Source organism: Solea solea, chromosome 19 (genome assembly GCF_958295425.1).
Source record: "Solea solea chromosome 19, fSolSol10.1, whole genome shotgun sequence".
Classification (NCBI taxonomy): Eukaryota; Metazoa; Chordata; class Actinopteri; order Pleuronectiformes; family Soleidae; genus Solea; species Solea solea.
Genome location: NC_081152.1, coordinates 16,139,162 through 16,159,687, shown reverse-complemented (window position 1 = coordinate 16,159,687; position 20,526 = coordinate 16,139,162). Strand labels below are relative to the sequence as shown.

The window sequence follows — 20,526 nt, the reverse complement described above, 5'->3', positions numbered from 1 at the left end:
AAATGTTGATGATCACAATTTTTTGTTTTGTCCATAAACCATAACCCTAAGAAGCTGGAAAAATCAAGGAGCTTGTTTTAATAATTTAAAAAATAACACTCAAACCGATTGATTGGTTATCAAACTAGCTGGCAGCTAATTAGGTAATGAAATAATAATTGATAAACCCTAATACAGTCTTATAAATGTGGGGGGGAGCAATTTCACATTTCTTATATATATTTTGATTAAAATACAAAGGAGAAGAAAAAGAAGAGGTAGAAGACAGAAGAAGAAGAGGACAGCATGACAGAAGGGCCAAAGATTTAAAGAACTACCCTATAATCTAATATACTAAATAATGTATGTTCATCACTTTATACAAAGACAGTGAATCAGGGGTTGTGAATATTTAATTTCAATTTTCTTTTACCTCACAGTGAGATTACTGTGATTCTGTGTCCTGGTGCTTTCGAAAGTTCCTCTAGAACATTCACACAATGTTTGTTCTTTCCCAGCGGAAACTAATGAAGTCCTTAAGTACAATTCTCGTTTTCAACCTGATTCATAATCATTGAACCGCAGGGGGCTTTCTGTTTACCACAGTGTGGTGATATAGAGGTCCATCCTGGCCCAGACATCTTTGAAACTTCTGTCATTTACAATCAAATTCTTTCCATGCTTGTGAGGGAGACACTAATCCACTGCATTAATAATTCATCCAGTCTGGCAGTAAATGTTTTTTTTTGCTTCTCATGGCTTCAACAGAGGGCGTTACATACAAGAGTCACTCCATATTTATTATTCTATGCAGTGACAGTGGAGCAGCTAACACTGTAATAAATGGCAGCCAAAAGGCAACACAATAATGAACCAATAAAGACAGACAATGTTAAAATGGCTGCCACTGTTAGACACTAGTAAAGAACCAGAAGGTGATTTCAAGGAAAGTAGCTAACAAAGTGAAATTGATTATTAGAACAGAACCAGTGGACTAACTCGAGCCGTAACATAACCTCGCCTTGCTCTGCTATTCTGAGTTCAACGCTTCGATTTTTAAAATCAAATATTTCTGATTTTCTTATTTCCAAGATTTGACTTCTGTTGAGAGAGTGCACAGACTTGCTGCAACCAGGCACTGAACTCACTGATATAGTAGAACACATACTACACACATGTACTGTATATCTACAATTACAACCACAAAAAAAAGACTGCCACTGAAAATAAGTAAAGTTATTTTGACGACTTCATACTAAAAAAAGTTATCTTTGACTTGGTTTGATGCTTCAAACAGGTACTGTTGTGTTATTTTGACATGCAGATTACTGATCTAATTAAATGATTTTCATTCAGCAGAAATTGAAAATAAAATAATAATATATATACTTATTTCACCCTATCTCAGCTGGGATGGGCACCAGCCACCCTGCGACCCTCGCGTAGGGTATAAAGCAGTAGAAAATGAATGTGCAATCAGCTAATTGTATGACTAATTGTTTTTCATTACCCCAGAATAAGTCTTTTATATTTATATCAGAAGCTGGGCCAGCTCTAAACGAAGGCTACCATTTTGCACCAATGTGTTTTTACAATGGTCCACAATGGAGTTTTGGTCCTAAGTGAAGGCTACATAGGTTCTCGTACACACTTCAAATTTCATCAATAAATGTTGCTAATAAATGTGGTGGAATTGATTCAAACAAACACGAAGGAAAGAGAATGACACACACCCCAATCTGCCAAACCAAAATAAAACCTTCTGCCTGAAAGTTGGCGTCATGTCCGTCTCATGTTCTCATATTATGGGTATGTAAAGACCGACTGTGACATAAAATCCATAGTTTGACTTTGTCATCCACAACAGACTAAACTATCATTTAACCTTAGGAAGAGAGACAATGGATGAAAGCCAAAAGTACATTTCAGACTCCAGACTCCTGCCCAGGATGCACCAGATGGCACTTGATCATGAAAATGGAAGGAGAAAACAGAGGGTATGTCGTATTATTATGATACGTATTCCTTTCTGTATACGAAATAACATGATTACCGCTGTTCACTCGGCACATCTGTCAGCTTTAGCTGCAATTTAATTTGTTGTGTTGTTAACTGAAATGTTCGTCACATACACAAAAAGCAGACACAAGCATGGATGGATGTTTTAGCGAACGTTGCCAAATCCCTCTTACTTGATTAGCTATGTTAATGTCGAGTCCATTCTTGATGTGATCCAGAGCCTTGTCCAGGTTTCCTGAACGAGCTGCACGCAGAAAGCTGGTGGATGCATCAGCCTGCAAACGAACAAAGAAGAGAACTGTTAAATGAGAACACAGAGATACAAATCAACACATGTCCATGTGTAGGGCTGCAAACTGTACCTGTTATATGAAGCAAATAAACCAGAACATATACACAGTTTTAATGATTTAAAAAACACTGATTTATCAATTACCAAAACAGTGGGAAATTAATTGATGTGTATATAAGACTCAACATGAAATACTGTTGCATAGGAGTAATAAACACAGCTCCTCCAACATTATCCACATGTTTTTGACATAACGGGAAAAAAAAAGCCCCAGACAGGTTACAAACTGCGTGTGAACACGCTAAACAATAATATTAAAGCATCAATTTAATGCAACACACAAGGCAGGGAATATCACTGGCTCACCTGCCCTCTGTAAAAGGCTTAAAATGTCAGACTCTTTGCAGGCGAGCTTCGCCCACACTATTGAGTTTGGCAGACATTCATAGCCCAGCACACTTTGCCACGAGCTCTGCTGTCTGGCTGCCTGATCTCAGAGGAAATACGCCTGTGGCTCGTGAGCGTGTCAGTGTTTGTACGCCCACCTCTGAATTCATTCATCAGCCGGTAGTTTAATGCAGCTGACCTGCACAATGAGACGTCTCCAGTGCCCCGAGGAGGAAATACCGCACAACGTATCGTACTCTTGACCACTCGCTCCTTCCTTGTCACCGGAAGAATTATGTGTCTGTTTGAGCTGTTATTCTCAAGTGGCTTAATTATACTACACTGTTGAAAGGGCATCACCTGCCCTTTTCGGATGATGAAGGCATCCCTTTTTTTCCTCCTCTCTCGTCTCCTGTCTGTGCTGATGCAATAGAAGCCGATGCTCTTTGTTTATGTGAATGATGCACTTCATTAGACTTTATCATATAAAGGAGATTCAATTTTCGGCCACTCAATACCATCTCACCTACTTCAATGTATATTACTTAAAATAAAATGTCCGTTAGATTCAAACCAAGCTGCGTGCTTGAGAATTGCTTTTTGGTGACGTCTTTCAACCGGGAGTTCAGTAGCAAGACCTGCAACCAGGCATCTTATTGGATGACATTATCTGTTGATCACACTGCCATCCACTCACATTATCATCTATTTTCCCTCTAAAGTGGAACATAATTTACAACATTAACATCATGTGCTACTGAAGAAGACCTGGAATTAGCGATTGAGACGATTATCTCCTCAGGAAAATGTTGACTGATGTCCTAAAGCGGGAAGTCAGCTCATTTTCAGATAAACCTTCATCCAATTTTTGGGTACGGTTTATGATTTAAACCACTGTCAAATTAGTTTGCACTTGCTGATTAAGCCTATCAGCTCCATACAACAGTTGCTGTTACTGAGGTAAATATAGCAGCATTTACAGCAAGAGATTTGTTTAATGTCAACATTGCGCTTGCAAAGCGAGATGGTTGCAACCAGGTTGGAGTATGACTGAGAACACAAACAGGCGTCCATAAAGGGGCAGAAATAAATTATACTGCTCACAAAAAACACACAAAAATTAACCCTTCTTGCTCCCACCCACATGCACTGCTTTTGTATACAAACGCACAATATGAAAAAAAAGAAAGAACTATTAAAGCCACATTCACACCAAATAGCATAACAATCTTATTTGATGTGTTGGTGTTTTACTATTTTCCTTGTGTCTCTAAACACTAAAATGGCTCTGCAGCAATTTTTATCTCTTCACTATCTCATCTCCCTGAAGACATTACTCAGCATCAGAGAACTGAGGGACAAGATTTCAAACTGTCACTAAGAGGAGCCGCACCTTTACATCCTAAATCATCGTTTTAACCACTGACACACAGTAAACACTTTAAAGTTGTTTACAAAATCACTTACCAAAACTGTGCTTGCTCATGAGCTGTGGTCACTTTTCTGTGTGTGTACATGTTGAGGCAACACCGACACTTAGCCATGAGCTGACCACAAACTCTAATACATGTGAAGACCATAAACTCTGCAGCAGTTGGAATGGAATCCATTTTGTCCCACTACAGCTCCCTCCATCTTTCCAAGTTCCATCCATCACAGAAGTCTGACAGTTACTTACTGTGCATCACTCTGTACAGTATAAACACTGGCTGCCTCTAATCTGCCTGTGCCGAAATCTGATTTTCCTAAATTTCCTTTTCTGTAGGTGAAATAAAGAGCCAGTTTTGACTGCACATAGAGCTCACAAAACCTGAAGAAGAGACAGATGCACATTTTATCTCAGCTCAACACTTCACAGGCAATTCAAATTTAACTTATTATATTGAATTTCAGTCTTGAAAATGAAGGTTTGTGAGTTAAATGCAGTAATTTGTAGATGATTGTCCAATATGTGACAAAAGACAAACCCACCCTTGTCTCCAAGAATAACATATGATCTTATACGCACTGGCACTAATAACAAAGGTGATTAATATAAATTAATTAAAAATAAATGTTCCAACTTATATAAAAAACCTCAGCACATTTTAATCCAGAAAACAGACATAGAACTAAATTTTAAAATAACACAAAAAGAAGCAATAACCCGGGGTTATTTACTTTCATAATTCAATCTCTGATGAAATACTTAAAAGGTTTTGATTGTAAGGGGAAATCCAGTCCACATTAGTCAAATTCATTGGTCATGTTCCCTCAAGAATTGTAAAAGCAGATAAAAGCCCACTGTAGCTGATGGGAACACACAAACAAAGTGTGGAAGAAAGTAGCAAAATGTACACGGATTACAAGCAAAATATATTGTATTTGCACTGTTATTAAAGAGCGACATCCCTCAGGATTCGGTCAACCTCTTAGAGTCCACAAGTCAGTCACCACTGACCCATGTGAGCCTTGCAGACACACACATAACCCACCACCCACTCCAGCTAAGAAAACACTGATTAAAGAAACATAGTGAACAAAAATGATCTTGTACACGGGTGTAGATGAGGCATGACCTCACAAGTGTCTTGGATTTGTCTGGATATGTGTCACATTAACACAATATAGAAAATGATGTTAAGCGCATTAACCTTAAAAGCATGTATGTAGTACTAATAACTGTTTTTTAACTGATTTCAATTAAAAACAAAGCCTGTTTTAATGATCCAAACACAAAATAATAAAAGCTGCATTCATATGTGTAAGGCTACACACTCATATGCTGGGAATATGATGACTGTAACATGTTGACATGCACACAAGAGAGTGTGACGTTTTTTGTGTGCATGTTTCTTTTAGGATTTGCTTGTCCTTGTGCTTTGACTGTCAGTATGTGTCGTGATACACAATGCGTATCATCTCTGTGTGTTTGTGTGGCTGACCCACACAAATTCAAAAATCATTTAATATGTTCTCACACACACACACACACACACAGATTTGCATACTTTGTGCCATGCCCAAAATAGATTTGCTTCTCTGACAAAAAGGCATGAAAGAAGCCAGAAGAGGCGACGACTTTGGTTATTGATAGTGAGATACAAAGACTGTGTTCACACAAAAACGCACATTTGATAAAAACACATAACAAATAGTCAAAACGAGTAAAATAAACCAAGTTATATAAAAAAAAACCTGGTCTCACAGGATGAGTAACACCTCATTCCTTAAAAGGGAGAACTAAAAAAACACAAGGAATTGAGTCACACACTTAATATAATCTGTTACATAAGCTGCTGTTACCATGTTAACTTTACACTTACAATGTAAATCCATGACCCCAGAAATGTAATTTAATGACCTGAGAAAATGAAAGGAGGTGGCAATTAATTGCACAATAGTAAAATGTTCAAATAGGAAGACACTGCAATTATGTGGTAAAGACATAACTCGTTACAACATAGCATTACAGTATGATGAAATTCTGCAGTGCTGCAAAAATAAACTGGCCAAAAAGTTGTTGAAAAATGTCAAATCATCATTATTTTAATATATTTTTTTAGCGAGTGAGTGAGTGATTTTTCCTCACTGCAAGATACTCCTGCAAACTCCTCTTCTGATGACAAACTACAGTTTTTTATGATCAGCCGTCTAGATTATGGGAGCGATCGAGAGCCACGAATATCACAAACTGTTTGTGGTGGTGGTGGTCGTCTGCGCCTCTCCTCTGACACAAGTCATAGGCAGAACGGTGTGTTTTTATTGTAGTGAAAGCTTCCGTCACTGCTGATTTTGAAACGCAACGCTTAAACTCGAGGCCCATTCGTCACAATCCAATATGCATCACGCTTGTACAAACGCAGCACGCACTACTACACTATTACTGTTGCTGGTGTTAAAATCAATGATCATTTAGGGAGACCCTTTGATTTTTCTAACCTTTTTATGAAATTGGCAAAAATGGAAAATCAACAGCTCAATAAATGTTCCACTGCTGCCAATTTTCTTGTAAAACGGCCCATTTAACTGGATAATTCACAGCTTGCCACGTGAAAATCTTTTAATGCTTTCTTCACAATTGAAAAATTAAGTCTGATACTTTATCATAAACACCAGCAACTTAACCTTATACTTAATAAACCTATTTGTCAATGTTTATGTCAGTTCCCAAGCGTCTTCTTGACAGCAAAAGCAAATTCAGGAGATGAATATGAATATAATACTTTTCACTGTCTAACATTGTTTAATAGGAAAGAGAAAATATAAAGAGAACTTGGGTGAAACAGCAAAGAATTGGACAAAGGGAGTCAAGATAAAAAAAAAAACTGAGAGCAATCCATTTCAACAGTCAGACGTTACTATATTAGGAGGCAGAGGCTGAAAAGTCAAGGATCTGAGCCAGTGCTGAAGCAGAATATTTTGGGCGCATTGAGACAAAATGCTGGTGGAGAGTCACAGATCATAAGTGTGAATGGAGAAAATGTGGCTGTTTGTCCTTGTGAGTAAAGCAATAAAGAAAACTTTGTCCACATGATGCTAAAAACAGATGTGTATCGAGAAAAATTACCTATAAACACATGCATGCAACCTAAAACTAAAAATAGCTGCATAGACGAGTCGACACCGCATGTCAGTGTTGGCACTAATACAGAGGAAGATAGATCACAGTGATGAAACCTCATGGGTTTAAAACAAAGACCAACTTCTGTAACAACAGACAGGAGCCACAGTGAACTCACACATACATGAGAGAACTATCACAATGTGGAGTCTCACAGCAGAAGGTACATTTGTGTATAAATTTGAGTTAGATGAAGCTCTGCAGGTTTGACAGAAGAAGTATATAATAAAGGAAAAACAAATGTGTGTGTATGAACAAAGTCCACTGTTCCTGTTTTGCTCAAAATTAATGAGAGGGGAAACTTGGACAGAAGTTACCTGGCCAAAGAGGAGGGAGTTTACAGCGGGAATTTATGAAAAATGTGCATCATTTCCAACTTGAAAGACGTGATTGAAACACAGTTTGACATTTAATCAAAAAAGGATCTTAAACGTCACACAGTAGTTGTCAGATGCACCACTTCATTAATTAGAAAGGACATATGATATGTGAATGAATAAAACAGCGATAGTAGACTCAAGGCAAAAAAAAAAGAAGAAAAAATCTAATAATGTTCAAGTGTTTTATTAAAAATTCATTGGTATTTTAGATAATACATGTGACGGACGGGCTGATGAATTAAGACAGGGGGAAAAGATTTAACTGCATTTGAATAATGAATTTAGTTAATAACTTATCTTGTCAAGTGGTAATATTATGGTCTACTATCATACTGCTGACTCATCTTATGTGCCAGGGAAATATGACTTTGCGGTAATGTGACTGTGACATTGGGGTATTTGTAATATTATATAATTATTAGATTTGCAGTTTTTTTTAACCTCAGTTAAAAGTTGGCTGATGTATCTGCACTGTTTGTGTACAAAAATACAAATGTAAAATGTAGGGAGAGATCACATTGAGAGCTGTGTAGGAGTTTGATTGATATGAATTCTGCTCCTATATGCATGTAGATGTAGATGAAAAGACACAGACGCAGGATATTTAAATGATTAAACATAAAATGAATGCTGCATTTGACAGTTTACCTTCAGTCATTAACAAATAACTTCAATGTAAATTATACGAACATGTACATTAACATGCTATTCAGTGGTACAGAGCTTTCTAATGACAGCTGATATATGTGATATATGTGTTAATCTGCAGTGGCTTACTCCAAATCCTCACACTAATACTACATATACATAGACTGTGTGATCATGCATCAAAAATAATCCAAATCAAAACAACAGCTTGTTTGGGCAAAGCCCAAAAGAGCATCTACCAAGCACTTAACTGTCCAAATGATACACAAGTAAAGTATCTGCATGCATGTCCTTTTCTCTCAGACAAAAGTTGGGTTTGGAGTATTAACTCTTGGTAAATCAGTCTTACATGTGCAACATGCTTGCACAAGCAGCTCTGTGTCTGCAAAGGCCAACTCATATCAGAGTAGGGGTGGGAATCACAGGGTAAATCACGATACAATACGCGATACATGGTCCACAATACCAATAATATCGCAATGCAACAATTCTGTGATAATATATATTGCAAGACAATCATATAGCGATACATCACAATATCTGTCCAACTGTTCATTTGTTAATTAAAATATCACTATTTGCCCTGACGAGGAAGGACATTATATTTTGACCCACCCCTAGATTAGAGCTTAATAGATTCCATGATATGCTGATACAAATATATTTGTACACACACACTCACACACACCGAATGTCTCATTTGACTGTTAAAGAATAACACATTAAAACAAGGGCCTTCCTCTTGTCTTCTCTATCCCTGAGTGAAAACAGAGCACCTGAAATATTTATAGCCTGTGTCGGGCCAATTATCCTGCAACTCAAAAGCATGCTGTTCTTTATTTCTATACATGTGCCTTGATCTCTAACTTCAGACACAAACTGTGTGCTAATATTGGGGCTGTTAAAATATATGTATAGACATTTACAGTAAGATAAAAGATATTTCCCATCATAACTCAGAAGTGACAAAATTCAATGCTATGTGTTGGTTCCTTATCTGTTGCCAGTTTTCACTGCTGTGTTTTCTGTGCAATGACAATAAAAGGAAGTCTAAGTCTAAGTCTATATAGGTTTTTTTTGTTACTGTGACACTCACTTCAAGCTAAAAATATAAATTACAGCTCATACAACTGCTGCACATACATGATTATGCTGTGTATCGCTACTGATTTCCAAAAAGGTCCCAATTTGATTTGATACAGAGTAGTTTAGTCATGACTAAAGATGCCTCTAACCTGGTGCATCATTAAAAATATTAATGTTTACATTAAAAAAAAACCAGTACAGTCGTAGGGGATAATTCACAAGTCGAACTTTTAAAACCCGTTTAAGTTTCACATACGACCTACAAGGACACCAGACAGTTTGAAGTAATTACTCAAGTGTTTCAGCAGCTTGGCCTGCACCCATGTCCTCTTCACTCATCAGCAGAAGACAACAGTGACAGTGGAGGACAAAAACAAAATAAACTGTTCACTTGACTGCACAGCATCTGAAAAGTGGCACGTAGGAATACTTTTGATTCTACACTATAGATGGCAAAGTGATGAACTCCGCAAACTCAGCTGTTACATTAGTTGTTAGCTCCAGCTGAGAAACTAACTATTGTGGTAAAGTCTTGCGATATCGGTGCAGAGGATACAGGAAATGGCTTGTATAAAAAGATTGATCTAAGGGTTTTATGATGTGATGACAGTTTGTTCTTGACTGTGTTACTCAGAGATACATGCCAAAATGTGAAAACTACACAAAACACACTAATGTCACCTAGTATTTATCATGGTATGAGTAGTTTCCCCTGCTATAAAGTGGGCATGTTAAAGTGCGGGTATGTCTTCAACCACCTACAAAAATGTTAGCTTTGGTGTGAAGCCTGTACTAAACACTGTTCTTCCTCCTCCAAACTCTATAATTTATCACTGATCCATTTTAATTTCTTAGCCCAAACCCTCACTGATCTGCTGTCGCTCTACCATCATTAGAATCCATCATTATAGATTATTACAGGCATACTGGTAAATACATACATATTTCTGTTGAGAACTTTTGGAAGATTTCCATCTTTTTTCTTCTTCTTTTTTTAATCAATATCTGTAAGTATTTTTGCCAAGAGCACACAGAAAAGAGGGACAAAACAGAGAGAGAGAGAGAGGACAATCGAGTGACAGGATGAATCAGCCCTGAACCCCTGAGTTCATAAGCTCTTCTTCATTTGCTCAGCTACACATCATATCCAATCATTCCATGTCATTACTCCTCCAACATTTCTCTCTCATCCTCACATCTCTCGCAGCTTTTGGGGAACCCTTTCTCTCTCTCTCTCTCCCTCTGCTCTCTCCTTTTTCATAACCTTTCAATATTTATGAGCACTGCAGAAATGCTACAGGAAAAGCATGCTGGGTATAGAGCTGTCCCTCAGAGTCTGCTCCTGACGTCATCACTCTGTGCTGACATTCTGAGCTCTGTGCCCCGCCTTAGCATTAAAAGTCAACCTCAGTGTCAGCACAATCCGATATCTGACGACGCACATTAACAACTCACAGAGGACTAATGTTATATCTGGGAATGGAGACATCAACGAAAGTTGCATCTAAATTATTATGGCTTTGGTGAATGAGTGTCAGGTGTTGGTAACTGCATCTGACATCCAGTAATAAAACATGCTTTAAATGTTCATCTGAGCAATCAGAGGTCATAAAGAAACAATTAAATAAAGCCATAAAATAGGTCCACTATTGAAGAAATTACATGAGGGTAGCATTATGTTGAAACATACAAGGAGATGAAAAGATCTAGTTACTCTAACTTATAACTTATGTTTATACAAATGATGATTGCTGAATATAGTAATTAGTAATGACTAATTAGAACAACTATCCTATAGCGATGCAACAATGAATAGATATTAATCTGAAATCAGTTATTAAATACAAATACAGACCACTGTATCCATCTATGAAGATGCACACTAAAGTTATGAATTGTTTAATGAAGCAACTTGACTGTTTTGCATATTCAAACTCTCATTAAAAGACTCACTTTGCTTGTGAGCAATTCTCGCTACGCTCATAAAACTTGACTGTTTAATTTTTGTGTTACTGTCGTTGTAATGTAAATGAGAAAAAGGATGCCTCCGAGACACTGTTTTATTTAGACATAATATTACCTCTAAAGTTTTGCTAACACATCTTTTCTGGTTTATATTGTACACCCGCGTTTTTAAATATTCATCCTCTTATAACATGAAAGCACATTTTCCTTGAAGGACTGCTGCCTGTAATCTGGAACATTTTAAGAAGAGGATTATATTTTCAACAGGTGCTTGTGCAGTCTACTTCATTTTTATCTTCCTCTCTGACGACAGAACACAGTAAGGGGATTTAAGCTGATTGCCCAGTGTGGCCGAAGGCCTTTCTCTGATTGTCCAATTAGCTCTCAGAGGTAAGACGTTAAATAAAGCACCACATGATTCCAAGTTGATTTCAGATGGATCTATATTAGTGATGTGATCAAAGTAGTGCAAACAACTTAAAACTGAAAGCTATGCAACGTTTGATTTGCTGGATGTGATCCATACCTAAATGTCAAATTTAAAACCAAGGAAAAATTACTTACTTTTTTTCATCGATAATGAGATTGATAGCACTCACATAACTGTCAGTTAAATAATAGATAAAGATTAAACAAATATAATGTGTTAATTAGTAAACAGCTACAGTAGTTTCTATGCTAAATGGCTGCAGGCTCTACATGCGATAGTAGTACGATTTTGGCATCAATCTTCATAATTTTAGGCTACATTCGGATTACCAGCCACATTGCTTCATGTTAAAAACAAATTTTAAAAATATTAAGTGGAAAGAGGGGACACATGAGTGGAAGAGGAGCCACTATGTCTGAAAGTCATGTGTGCATAAGTAATGCAGAGCACTTAGCGGCACATGGTCTGTGACTGAACTGCACTTTCCCCCATAAGGACAATATACACCAAGTGTTAGAGAAGGGAACGTGAAGCAGAGGGAGGAGCGAGGGTGATGGATGGGAAGACGGAGGAAGAAAGGAAGGACGTATAGAATAGAGAGAGGATGTTTGATAGTGTAACACCAAATAAAGGATGGAATAAAGAACATGAAGGAATAATGAGAGAAATAATGAGCTAATGGAAAGGGATGGAGGAAGAAGGGTATGTGGTGGAGGTGCTAAAAGGACAGAGGAGGAAAAAAAGAAGCAGGTCAGAAGGAATATTGAGGTCAAACATGTCCACCTCAACATTAAACCTGATGAATGTGAGCAAGACGATCATATTTCCGAATGGTATCTAACATCACAAGCACTTCCAGGTAGTTTTTTGTATGTTTCCATTCCAAAACACCAATGCATGGTGTACAATATTCCTCTGCTAACTACTGTACCTCCAGCAACAAGCATCAGACTCGGCATACGTCAAGGGTTAAAGCGAGACATACATGAGAATCCACCGCTTTAAGAAGACTATTCGAATTCTATCTGTTTTGGTGGTTGACGCATGGTCGAAAAGTCCAGAAGACAAATTAATCCATTAGGGTGGACATGACTTTTATGGTCAGTGATATAGAGAAGCAGAGGTCAGGTGAAAGTGAGAAAGACAGACAGAGGAGGGGTGAAAGTGAGCCGGGAGATAACGATCACGTGTCAGCGCAGCCTATCCTAGCGTGTGATTGGAGAGATTTATGTTTTAGAGCAATTCATTCCTGTGCTGGTGCATTTTCTTTTTACTTTCACCCTTCCCTCCCCCACCATCACAAGGAGAGGTTAGAGGTCATGGTCAGAACAGGAGAACAGGAGAAGAAGAGGTTGGAAGACAATGAAGTGAGGTCCATTATTTGTGTTAAGCTACTTCTATAACACTGGGTATCCCATTTTGAGTCAACACATTCCCGCCATTTTGTCTGTGCGTCTGTCAAATATGTTCATCTCACTGACCAGAGGTGGGGAACCTTTGAACTCTTGGCACTAGTGATTTATCAACAAAAAGCAACTCGGAGAGAGAAAAAATAAAAGAGTTGTCATGACTGCAATGTTTTTTCTACTATAACAGAAAATAGGAAAAAACAGGAGGTTCCCTTCAAACGTGGAAGTTAAATTTCATCACTAATCTTGAGAAGAGCAGAACAGATTACTGACATTACAAATACTACCTAGTTTCTGTCTATAGGAATAATGCTGCTTGATAACAGGTAGAAATTACTGTCTTAGCGAGCCCTGCAAAGAACTACCAAAGGGGAGGATAAACATTAGAGATGCACCAACCCAGATCACAAGTACTGGATCAAAGCCAACCAGGGCAGGTTAAAGGATTGCAGTCCCTGCTATAGACTACCTATAAATCTTTGTGTACAGTCTCAGTTCCCTTCGTCACTCACACAACTCAAGTCAGTTGACATGAATCAGTAGTGACTCCGAATTCAAGCACTACACTCTATCCCCTTTAAACATTCCTCATTAGACAGACTGCACTCACTCATTCACACACATATACACACAGTGAAGTTCACACACACAAACGGGAACTAAACACTCCTCTGCCGCGCTGTCCCAGCAGATGACACAGCATTGTAACACTTCTCATTTCACCACTGTCACTTTGGTTATTTACTCCGTCTTCCCCCAACCATCTGTCACCTGCTCGTTTTGAGGTGAGCTCAGGTCAAGATTGTGGACGCTGTCAACGCCTTTAGGCGGTGGTACTTTCAGTGTGTGTGGATGTTTAACTTTGACAATGTGTTCAGGGACACATTTTCACTGGCATACTATTACTGCATATAAAAACTCTTTAGTAACTCTTTAGTTGCTCTAATTTGTGACTCATAAAAACCATAAAGATAATGCATATAAGTTACAGTGTTTGTGTTTTCCTCAATTAAAACAGGTTAAGGACTAAAAATATCTACATTATACAATGATGGAGATATGCATGGTGTGTTCGACATTTTTAATTTATGATTAAGTGTTAATTATTTAGGTGCATCATTGCATAAATTACCTAATAGGGTGATGTTACTCCACTGCAAAAAATATAATAAAACCCATGTTTGAATATGCTGTTTCGACATACATCTGTAAAAAATCTACACTAAAATTCTCCTTTTGCAACATAGTTATATCATGTTCAGCCTGTCTATATTTGAGAACTTCATTATTTTGAGAATTGGGAAACACTAATCTGCATTTTAGGTTATGGACCTAACGATTAATTTAAGAAAATAAACGACTGATTAATCAAATATGAAAATAATCGTAAGTTCCAGTCCTAATTTTAGGGTTTACCTACAAAAAGTAAATGTCTGCTATGCAAATAATATGTTTTTCCATCTGTACTATGCGTATCTGTAGCAAACATATCTGTAACATAACATTTACAGACAAAATACAGAGATGTTAAATAGAGTAAATACTCAAATGATGAATTCAACCACAATTAAATTAGTTTAGATATACTGCAAGAAATTAACCACAGCTCTTAACCACAGAAGTCACTGTAAGGTCACTGCAGGATGAAACGTTGCATGGTTGGATGTTAGATGTCGGATCATTTGTGTTTGTGGTCCGGGAAGGAGAGATAGATGGTTTTGAGGCACAGGAGAGGGTTGGGAGGGAAGGAAGGAAGGAAGGAAAAAGCTGCTGCCCAATCATGACATTGACTGACTGACTACCAAATCACCCGTGTCATGAATCAGAACTGTAGAGCGCTCTGGAGCTGACACATAACTCACACAAGCACGCTGACCGGCACAAGAAGACAAAAACACACACACACACACACAAATGCACACAGGCTCAACATGCACTGTATGTGGATGCATGTGCAAATGTATAAACACCTGTGTGTACTCAGTTCACGTGCAGACATGTCAGCGCGGACTCACTTTGCAACATGCTACATCATCTTCAATTCCGCTGTCAACAGGCAGTCACACGAGGTGACATATGCTCCTCACTGCAGGATGTAAAGACTCCAGCACACACAAGAGTGCGCATGTCAGCTCGCTGCCCACTGTGTGCTGCATACACAACATAAGCAAATCACCCAAAGCCACTCAACAAGTTACTGGTATTCACCACTCTGTTTTCTGGGAAGATAATTCTCCTTAAAATGGATACACTCCTCTCAACCTTCTCATAATAGATGGATTCAGGAAATACTGCAGTGTAAGCTTGAGAGGATCAGGTTCTCCCTGAGAGGTTCCAATTATAAAACCTGGCAAACCCTTCCTTTTGGACACACTGACAAACCTGGATATCAACAAAATATAACCGAGGTGAACCCATCCTAATTTATTTTAGGACATGAATGGAAGAAACCAACAATAACATGAATGTGCAAAACACAGTCAGCTGTAAAAGCCGATCTCCCAGCAGCCTTCACACGTCAGGTGGGGTTGAAAATCCCTACAATATCACTCAGTCCTTTTTCTTAAACAGAATGGAGGACACACACTAGGCCTGAACAATTGCAATTAGCAAATCACAAAGGCAGCAATTTAATCATTCAACTTCTGATTTGATGACCTGCGTACCCTGGTTCCTCCCCCTCTGTGTGCTGGGATTGGCTCCAGCAACCCGTGACCCTCATACGGAGCATAACGCGGTAGACAAAAATAGACAATGAATGAATTTTAGATTATTCTATTTTCTTTGCCAATTACAAAAGTAACACCTGCATGTTGGAAAGTTCACATTATTGGATTACAGTTTAAGTTAATATTTTTGATGGTACTGTAGAGCTTGGGTAATGCTCCATCTCGTTTAAAACCTATAGCACAGTTAATATTGCACTGAGACTCGTCTTTAAAAAAAACACATTATATTGCAAATCAAATCTCAATGGCAGTTATCTGTCAGAGTAATCATAAAATCATTCAGCCCTGACAGAGACACGGCGCAAACAGGCAGATAAAAATGCAACGTGATAAACTATCACAGGTACAAGAACAACAAGATATATGAACATTTATCAGCGCTGTCTTTCACAACATACCATTTGATCGACATTAATTTATTTCATCATCTGTCCAAACACATAAAAACACACTTTCAAATATCCAACATAACATAAACTAATAAAAGCTCTAATTTCAAAGATATATACACAACTGGGACTTAAATCGGTAGACAAAACAAATGTAAAGAACTCACTCGACAGGGGAGCACACTATTTTAGAAAGAGCAGAAACACTATTGCTTGATTTGGTATCTTCCAAAACATACCAGTTGTCAGATTTTTTATGTAATTTCTCCAGTAATAGGAAACTTTGTTCATATTTATTTTTGCATTTCTGTGCATGCCTGTACATGGCATGGCAGCTCTACATGGCAGCTCTGTGTTCTTATATGAGACGGGTGGGCTGTTCCTACTGTGTATGCCTGTGTAAGTGACAGCAGGTCATCACTAATCACCCTGTGGGTGTAGAGTCATACCAGTAAGCGTCACACTGAGAAAGCCATGGAAACAAGGAGAGGCTGATCGAGGATGAAAGAGGGAAAGTCATGTCAGGGAGGACGAAACACACAAAATGCTGCAGAAGATGAGATCGAAGGGCACGGCTAGAGTTCACAACAATAGCTCTATGTCTGATAGGACCACTACTGCTTCTAAAGATAGCAACGATGTAGCAATAGCAGTAATGATTTCAGCACCAGGCTCCATCTCTTTGCCACACTAGTATTTGAAATTATATCCACAATGAAATGCACTGTAAAAACTAAATAAAACTCACAAAACCAAAACCACAAAAAAAATGGATATCGTCTTAACATGCCACAATCAGAAAAAAATGGCATTAGCCTCCACCACAAAATTGCTGCTGCGGCTGCTGGTCTGACACAGGATGGTGACCACTCCAGAAGCCAATCGATAGAGGCAACTTCTTATGATTCAGCACTCTACTCAGGTTCACGAGGGCCATTTTAGCCCACGAGGAGCCATTCGTCAATGGGACAATCGCTTGATGCCAGGGTCATATAGAAAGCACAAGGTCCAGCAGGAGTTAACACACAGAGAGCATGTCAATTTGAGGCTGCAGCAAGTGGCTTGTCCCCAGAGGGCAGACTAATATCATTTTCCATAAAGCGCAGATTAGCACGGCGAGAGATACAGAGTGAGAAAATTAGAGAGAGAATGAAATACTGAAGGAATCCTGATCCAAACTCATTAACATATTCACAGAGGTGGGGGGGGGGGATCGTGGGGTTAAAGCAGATGCCAAGATGATCACAGGGACACAAACACACACAAGATGTGAGACTATTGAATCCAATCAGGATTAGTCAATAAAGAGCAGTCGACGAGACAGTTAAAGTGCTACAAGAAGAGTAAATTGATGAGAGAGATTGAGAGAGATGAGTCAATACAATACAATACTCAGTATCTGTCTGAATGTAAAAGAAATATAACATAACTGAGTCAGGCGGTTTATTATTCTTTATGTGGCAGATTATTTTTTACATTGTTGGGAGTATGTGTTGTGGCTCGGTGGTGAATAGATGTAAAAATGACTGCATTGGATTGATGTTGGTATAGATATTCAAGGTTGTGATATTGGACACAAGGTCTTAAGGCAAAATAAATTGATACACTGTATATTGAAAACACAAGAAGGGGCAGTTTTGTCAATAAAAAAAGGATATATGTAAAATATGTACAGCAGTAACCGCTAGTACTGCAATCCCAATCCAAAACAACGCAGAATACGGTTGCCAAAGTAAAAAGGAGCAGTGGTTATACTTGGTGGTGCTCTGTGTTCATGCACAAAGTACCCATACACATACCGTACATACAACTATCCCACAGTGTGTCTTAGTTTGATAAACTTCACAATTTTCCATTTTCAACAGCAGATTGAAAGTGAAAGTGTGTCTGCTCCGAGCAACAGCAGCAGACAATTACCACAACATGAGAAGAGAGATAAGGAACAATGACTGTAAGAGATTACATGCTTTAAATAGCTGAAGACAAAGTGTGTGACATCTCCACTACACAGTGCAGACCCTCTCTTCTTCTCTGGTTGAGACATTTGAGAAGTAGTGAGGTAGTAGTGTGCTTTTTAAGTTTTGGTAACTTTTGGCATTTCTGACCTATGTCTGCAGCTCGCTGTGATGGACAGCAGCATTTGCTGGCAGCATTTGTGTTTACGTGCTATGAGCTGTGTTATTGGACGGTGACAGTGGAGTTTGTGGCCCACAGATGAAAATTAAAATTGTGAATATACCGGCTGTGCCATTGTACTCAGTGAAGCCAGTATTTTAAATTAACTTTATCTTTAATCTCTGATGACATATCATGCTCATTTCAAAACTTAATACGTTTTCTCATACATATCCCTTTTAATGTACCAGTGAGAAGTGACTGAGCTCTTTCCAAAGTTCATGCTATAATAAACCATATGCATCAGGGAGACCTATAAATATGAGCTAGACAAGCTGACACACTGCAACAGCAGCAGAAAGCTGCAATTCATTCAGAGTCACAGCCACAAATTACCAGGTGGCGATGCGTCACAAATGTCTATCGTATAGGTGCTTTCATACATGTACAGACTGACAATCCCGACACCTTTGAAACTGTAAACTAAATGAACTTGTTTTGTTCCTCTTTGTAAAGTCTGTATCTGGCTTAGAGGACAATCATATTAAACACTTACGGTCTAATTAATATTTCTGAAACCATATAATAAGCGTGAGATGTGAAACACAGGGGGAAAATCTACAACAGAATACCTGATCTTTCCGCAGCAATTTTTTTTTAACAAATTGGCACAAAGACAGATTTGTAAATTGAGATAAAGATTGTTCCACATTTTTGGGGTCTGAGCACCCTATTGAAAATGAAGGAGTGATACAAATTGGTACCTAATTCTGATTATGCAAATTAGAGTGTAATTATAATGCATAATCAATCACAATTTTTTCTTGCTTCAGGTCAGCTTGGTGTCTTGAATTCTGATGATGAAGCCTCAGCTTCTTAAGATATAGGATTAAGGCGTTGTTCTTAATTTGTATGCTATGTGCATGGTTTTCCTCTCACCTTGGCCTCTCCTGTGGTCAATCAAAACGTATGACAGCTGAGTCGGTGCTTCATTACAACTAGGCCACAATCATCATCAGTTATTTTAAGCTTTAATATCATTTCCCTGAGTTTTATGCAAACTTCCATACTTCTTTTAAGCTTTTTATCACTTTAATGTTGTCAATTTATCTTTTTCATTAAAACATATTTGCACATAATTCTACATATTCATATACATTTTGTGCTCTCATGTTCTTACTTTTGGGGATGGGGTTTCCTCATTATGTTTTTATTCTATATTCCTGATATCTGTGAAGGACTTTCTGCGTGAAAAGTGCTATATGAAAAATAGGATATTAATTGCTGTGTCTAGTCGTACAGTATTTAAAAATAAAGAGAATATAAACTCATGTGAGCGTAGTCTGCATGCACTCAATCAGTCAATCAAGTCAGACGTTGCGGTGATTCATGCAAGTCGTTTTGGTGAAACAGAAAGTGTGATATCACCATGACACGTCTGACTCCCAGCATCACTACTGTACCATAGCTGGATTGCTGCTGTGAATGAATCACACAGGGGATGATAAAGTAACACAAGTGAATGGCAGTGCTGAAAACAGAATCTCTCACTGTCTGCGATTGAGTCACCGGCTCTTGTGCTCTTGTGACTTTGGTAACAGATGCTCGCAGGAAATAAACAAAAAACAAGAAGATGGGGGCCAAGCCAAATTCCAGGGGAGTATCTTCCTTTTCACTGTTTTATGATAAATGACGATTATCCAATTATTTCAGAGCAGTATTAATACCTACCCGTCTGCTCCTGTTTACCCACTAACTTGACATGCTAGAGAATCACATTTTATGACTCACAGGCTGCTCTGGCAAAACATTATGTCAACATTTATTTATTGGACTCTGCTAATGGTTGGCTGCAATATGAATCATTAGCGAAACTTGGTTTACTGGAGGTGCCGTAATAGACGAGACACATTGTAATGGCTCACTGATGGTGACATGTCATGTTGCTGAAAACCGGGAAAACAAAATTGAAATAGATGGACTTAATATAGTCTGCTTTTCTGGGTGGGAGTGTTTAATGTTTGAATTTAACTCCTGGCCTCCCTGCTATTCCATGCGGTTTGTCAAACTAGATGGTATGGACAATGAATGGTGG

At 38.2% G+C, this 20,526-nt stretch overlaps 1 protein-coding gene across 3 annotated transcripts in view; it reads right to left on the bottom strand.

Annotated features, from left to right (window-relative positions):
* Positions 1 to 20,526, bottom strand: part of ank1b (ankyrin 1, erythrocytic b) — a 67,065-nt gene that overhangs the window by 33,461 nt on the left and 13,078 nt on the right. For all 3 annotated transcript variants that reach the window (XM_058616505.1, XM_058616506.1, XM_058616507.1), the window contains exon 4: positions 2,172 to 2,273. In XM_058616505.1, coding sequence (XP_058472488.1) covers positions 2,172 to 2,273 — 102 coding nt within the window. The remainder of the gene's footprint in view (positions 1 to 2,171; positions 2,274 to 20,526) is intronic.